General features: G+C 36.8%; 1 protein-coding gene across 5 annotated transcripts in view; it reads left to right on the plus strand.

Moving 5' to 3' along the window:
- The window catches only part of LOC113579851 (signal-induced proliferation-associated 1-like protein 1), a 39,139-nt gene extending 35,655 nt beyond the window's left edge, over nucleotides 1-3,484 (plus strand). For 3 of the 5 annotated variants that reach the window (XM_027014037.3, XM_027014038.3, XM_081721437.1), the window contains 4 exons: nucleotides 243-392; nucleotides 1,193-1,307; nucleotides 1,670-1,748; nucleotides 2,047-3,484. In XM_027014037.3, the coding sequence (XP_026869838.2) occupies nucleotides 243-392; nucleotides 1,193-1,307; nucleotides 1,670-1,748; nucleotides 2,047-2,190 (488 nt within the window). In that variant the 3' untranslated portion in view covers nucleotides 2,191-3,484. Of the gene's footprint in view, nucleotides 1-37; nucleotides 393-1,192; nucleotides 1,308-1,669; nucleotides 1,749-2,046 lie in introns of those variants that run through there. The other 2 variants (XM_081721438.1, XM_027014039.3) reach the window with 2 other exon arrangements.
- Nucleotides 3,485-6,234: the final 2,750 nt, after the last annotated feature.

Consider the following 6,234-nt stretch of genomic DNA (forward strand, 5'->3'; position numbering starts at 1 on the left):
TCCAATATGTTTATGAGGTCTTTGCCAACCTTTGCAGAAATGTACTGATGGTGATAAGTGGCTTCAGGTAAAGGCTCTAATGCATCTTAAGAGGGTTTTTAAATCTTGCTCGAACTATGAATTCACAAATATTAACACTTAATGTCAATTAATGTTTTATATATCACAAGGTAGCTATAGCTGCAAGTTGGCTACTATGATGTAGGGTTTTTTTTCCTCTCTCTCTCTCTCATTACCTACAGGAGACCTCACCTCCATGGAGAGCAGTGGATTTGAGCAGGAGCCCCACAGGCCACCTCTCCAGGACCCTGCCCTCATCCCACTCCCAGATGCCGGAGCAGACAGTGGACTGGACTGGTCAGACCTGGTGGATGCAGCCAAGGCCTTTGAAGGTGTCCTATATTGGAAGTTAATTTTGTGTACTTTAACTTTAAGAATTACATATCTTTTTCAACCTAAAAATCAGCTTAAAAAAACCCCTCATTTACTTTTGTGTTTTGTATTTGATTTTTCTGCCGTTATCATCTGATTTTCTTTTTAAATGAATGGTTTCTAGTCAGTACATGACATTTTAAAGTTGTGATCTGGATCCCCAGCTTGACCATTTCGACTGAAAGTCTGTTTCTTTTATCGGACGACAAATCCTAAAGTGGCCAAAAACACACATTCAAAATAAGCATTGCTGAATGGCATTGAAAAAAATAAGATATACCTTTCAGCAATTTAATGACTCATCTAATGCTCCTTTGCCCTCGTATTTAATGACCATTCTAGTTGATGCAAGACACCAGTGGCAGAATCTGGATCACTTTCTGCTGGTTTCAGCATACTTCTCATTCTTCATTTCACTCTGTTAAACAGAGTACTGCATTTGAATTTTTTTTTTTAGTGGCCTGTCAGAGCATTCCCTCCTCCTTATGTTTCATCACCCATTGTGAAAATTTGTAGAAATTGCTTGGTAAGCTCTAGCTAATTTAGAGATTAAATTAGCTTTTTTGGTTAACTATCTACCTGTCTACTCTATCTAGCTAACTGAAAGAAAAAACAAAGCTGAGAAGAAATAACAGTAGGTAAAAGGTTTTTCAGGGTTCTGAGCAGACTTGAATAAATTCCCTCATGGAATAACCTCAGCAGATTAGATTCTAAAGAACTCAGTGGCTGATGATTTTTATCTTTCCCTTTGCATCTGCAGTTCAGAGGGCAACCTTCTTGGCAACCAAGGATGTCATCTTGAGGTCAGAGGAGCTTGCCTCCAATTCCCAAAAGGCCGAGCCTCAGGCTGTCTCACTGCAGCACGTCTCGCCCAGGTACGTGCCTGTCTTGACACCCGAGTTTCATTGGCACTGTGGTATCTGGAGAATATACAACAAATGTATAATCCGTAACTCTCGTCACAAGTGAAATGCATCGTACAAAGTTCAGATATCACTTAGATCCTATAGATGAGAAATTCATATGACTGCATATTCAGCCTGCACCTTTGCAAATGTATATTAAAAGGTTTGTGACCAGCTATGTGCACATTTTCAAACTTCATACCTAATTCTGGACCAACACAATTAGCACTAGATCAGATCAGTGTATGTCAGTATATTTCAGTAAGAAAACCAGTAAGTTTCATTTTGCTTGAATATTTGCCTGTGGTGGTGTTCTCTACCCTGCTTTACAGTGAGAGCCCCGCCTGTCTTATTGGGAAGGTCAGTCAGCTGGAGTCTATTGTGAAACTGCTACAGGAGGACCTAAAAAAGGTGAGTGATGGTGAAAATGACATGATTACTTCATGTAGAGTACTAGACTAATGTACTTCCCTGTAATATTCACTTTGGCTGTTGTGTCTGATTTAGACTCTCTTCCTCTTCTCACCTTGTCCCTTGACAGCTAGAAATTCATGATATGAGTTGTTCATGACCTTTTTCCTTTTATTTTTCCCTGAGTACTTCACTAGGTACTTTATAGACTATAATCCTTTTGAATTGGGAACAACAACTTTATATTTTAGTATATTGCCCACCTCTCTGTCTATCTTTCACTCTCTCTCCCTCCAAGGAGAAGGATGCAAAGGCATCTTTGCAGGCCCAGATTCAGAGTTTAAGGGCGGACAATCAACGGCTACAGGAGGACTCTCATAATGCCTCTGCCAAACTCAAGACATTCACAGAGTGGGTTTTTAATACCATTGACATGAACTGACTTCCTCTGGTATTCTGGTGCCATACCCGCAGCATAGTTCAATTCAAAATGTGCAGATTGATTTACAGGGGAGTAGTGATCTTTGATTCAAGTGATGGCGCAAGATGGTCATTTCTACAATCTGAATTATTCTGAGTAATAATGAGAGACCTGCATGTGTGATCCTTGTCACCTGAAATCCGGTTGAGTAACCGTGCATGCCTGTGTTCGTTACCCAGGGATTTGGGGGCCCCTCTGGTGCCAGATCTCACCAGATCAAGCTATATTCTTTTTTTATCTTGAGAACTACTGTTATGTAGGACACTGTTTGGGGGTTGGTCACTTTCTCACTTCCTCACAGATTTTAGGTGTCTTCAACATGATGATGTCCTAAGACTGATTCTTCATTTGATGGTAGCTTTGTGACCAAGGTGGTCACACTCATTTATTCAGACTCTGAAAGTTGACCCTGCAAGTGAATAATGGCATAAGGAGGCTATGACGGTCATTCGGTGCTCAGTTGCTTTTGGGGGATTGGAGATTTTCTTTTCCAATCCCCAGCAAGCAAATTGAGTGAATCATGTATTCTAGCTAGTCACAAAAATCAACCTTCGATAAACAGTCATTTTGTTTACAGACTATTGTACAAATAATTTGGATGATAATGCAAATAGTTATGCACTAAAAACTTGCCTTTTCACTGTGGAGCATCTTAATAGGCTGTTACAGTAATTTTGGGCAGTTACCACAGATTTAAACTCAAACAAGGACTACAAACTATGTAACTAATTGTTATGTAGTAGGTCATTGGCTACTTTGCTGATGGCTATGGGAAGGGAACTGTCTTACCTTGGAATTCCCACAGAAATGTGATTGAAATGGCCACATCCATGATGTCAGGGACCAGTGTAAATTCCTCTTTTTCTCAAGCTGGAAAAGACTTTACATAGTCTGAGCATGGCAACAGCAAAACCCCACTCTGATGGCAGTGAATTGTAGATGCTCAGAATCTGATGAGTAAGAGCGCTTGTTTGTTTCTGAATGTATGTTGGGAAAAAATTAGAACATGTGCATTTTAGAAGTACCTCTGGTTGGTGAGACTCTGCTCTCCACTCTGAAATAATGAAAAAGTTAAACATTTTATCAACATCTTATGTGTAATATGACTTACTGTATATTTATTTACAGTATTTGATGTAAAAGAAAATATTACTGAAAAAGCTTTGGTGCCATATGGTTGTTATTTATATCAAATTGTGAATAACTGCAAATAAACATCGTCCCTTGTACAATTGCCCTTCAAAAAGAGTACATATTTTAAAATATATATATATATATATATATATATATATATATATATATATATATATATATTTATTTATTTATTTGTTGGTTAGCCACTTTTAAAGTACAATAAAACCTTTATAAGATGTACAAGGAAGGAAGAGTTGGCTGATTGCTGTCTAGTTTATTGTAAGCGATTTCTCCTCAACTGGAGGTCGGAATTTTTATTCATTGTTTTGGTTTGAGAATATGCACAACATTGCCATCTATTGGTAAATATGCCACTTGACTTTGCTTTTGAGAATAATGATTTTGTATTATACATAAAACATAGTTTTCATGTCTTTCTTCACCTTTATTATATCCAACAAAGCAGTGAGAATTTTTAAAAATGGAACGTGATCCATTTTTCTTGCTCTGTTTGATGACCTGATTAAACACAGGCACATTTCTTTATCTTAATTAGGGGAACACTTCTTACACACCTTCTGTTCTGTTAACTGGACTCTCCCATGACATGACTGGATTTTCTTTCCTTTTGGAAACTGTTCTTCCTGAAGTGCTGTAGCAAGTAACTTCTCCCTTACCCTTTGACATATAAAGACATTTATTCCATTAAAAATATTTTGGACATATTCAGTTTTTTCTTCAGTACAACCAAGAATGGAATGGACCAAGTTTTATTAAACACACAAAATATTGTGCGAGTACCATCACTTAATGTTTCAAAGTTTTAATGCCTCAACATCTTTAAGTCCATATCTCCTCACCAGCCATTTTATTAGAAATACCTACATTGTCATTATATCTTTTTCATATGTGGTTACAAGTTTATAGCCCATATGTTGACATGCACAATTTGCCCCCTTCACCAGTGGTCAGTTTTTGACCACAGAACTCTTAGCTGAATATTTCAACATTGAGCCTAAGGTTAGGAACTGATCAGTGGTGATGAATGTACTGTGTTTGTTTGTTTGTTTGTTTTTTATTATTATTTATTTATTTTATTATTTTTTTAAATTTAAATTTGTTTTAAACCAATCCTTGTGACCCTACCATACTGTCCACACCTTTACTTGCCAAGTTTGTCTACTATAGCTCCAAGTACCTCTGTCCCAGCTATTGAGTGTTCCTAGTGGTGTGTTGGGAAGTGGAATAATGCCAGGACTCGCTAGAGAACCACTGGTCTAGAGGGTGACTAATGGGTTACTATGCATAAATTGTACACTTATAAAAGGTACAGATAAACACCTAATGAACAGGACAAACAGTGTACGTACAAGGTATGTGAGCCTAATAAAAAATTACTTTATAATGAAATGTCATTGGGTAATTCATTGATCTGGGAGAGACTAGATACAAGTTGAGAGCAAAAATGTGAGCATTTAGCATAGTACTGAAAAATTGTGGGACAGCATTTGGATATATGGTGAGGGAATACTAATTGATTTTAAACTGTTCTGTGGGCAGTTCATAATCAGTAATCTACTACACAAATTAGCACTGTGGTTATAGATTTTGATATAAGGCTGACACCTATAATATTCAATGGGAAATGCTTGTTGTAAGTACATGAGAACGGCAGCAGTGACAAATGAGAGTGGACTTTAAGAATGTGTGCGAGAATAACGCATACAATAATAAAGAATATTACCAAAAAACAAATGTATTTCCTAAAAAAAAAAAAAAACACATTTGTGGGGTTCTTTAAAAATGAATTGATGTGTGAAAGGGATTTTAAAAGGTGTAGAACCATTTCAAAAATGAGCTTGCTCCCTGGTCATGCCTCTTTTTAAAAGTACTTCTAATTTAAAAATTTGGTTTCGGCTTCCAGTTTCATCCTAGTTTCAAGCTGCCTGTAATTCCACAGAAAACCTTTTACTGTTTTAGGGCCTTAAGCATTTTTCAGCCCTCCACAATGAATATTTATTTGCATAAAATTAAGAATGACTGACTGACTGACTGACTGACTGACTGACTTTTTAATGGCTGTATCTTGTGATACACGTATATTTCGGCTAGTGCAAAACTGCATTGTAAAATGCAGCATTTTACAAAACTGCATTGTAAAATGCAGCTTGCAAACTAATCTTTGTTTTTGTCTCTTGGATTGTTTTTGTGAGGTTAGACAGGGCAGTGGTAACAGATGGTAAAGGAACATAACTACTAATCAGAGAGCTGCTGGTTCAAGCCCCACCGCTGCTACTGCTGGGCCCCTGAGCAAGGGCCTTTAACCCTCATTTGACCAAGTTGTATTCAGCTGTAGTTGTAAGTTGGCTAAGAAGTGTCAGCTAAATGTAAATGTATAGTCCATTGACTTTTTGAGCACTGTTTGTGTTGGATTGTCAATATTATTTCCTCTATTTTCTTTGGAGAAAGAGTCTATAATGTTTTGATATTTTTTATTGTAACATTAAACTACTACTTATATAGTATTATTTATTATTATTATTATTATTATTTCGAGTTTGCTAATTTTATTGCTGCCATAGTAACAACTGGCACTGCAAACAGATATGTCATGAATACAGTGTCCATTAGTATTAAAATGCCTTGCCATAAGGTAGTGAGTTTTAGGATCTAAGAATTAGGGCCTACTATATGGATGTCTAATTGTAAATACACGTGGGACTCATGCTGAGATCGTAGCTGGTTTACTTTCTGATCTAAACCATTAGTCAATATATTAATTCAAGAGAAACATTTGTCTCATAATGGAGCAGAACAGAATTTTGAATGATTGTAATTTGTGAGTTTGAATTATACATTTATGGTAGTGTG

Source organism: Electrophorus electricus, chromosome 10, assembly GCF_041902795.1.
Source record: "Electrophorus electricus isolate QZ-2024a chromosome 10, ASM4190279v1, whole genome shotgun sequence".
In the NCBI taxonomy this organism is placed as follows: domain Eukaryota; kingdom Metazoa; phylum Chordata; class Actinopteri; order Gymnotiformes; family Gymnotidae; genus Electrophorus; species Electrophorus electricus.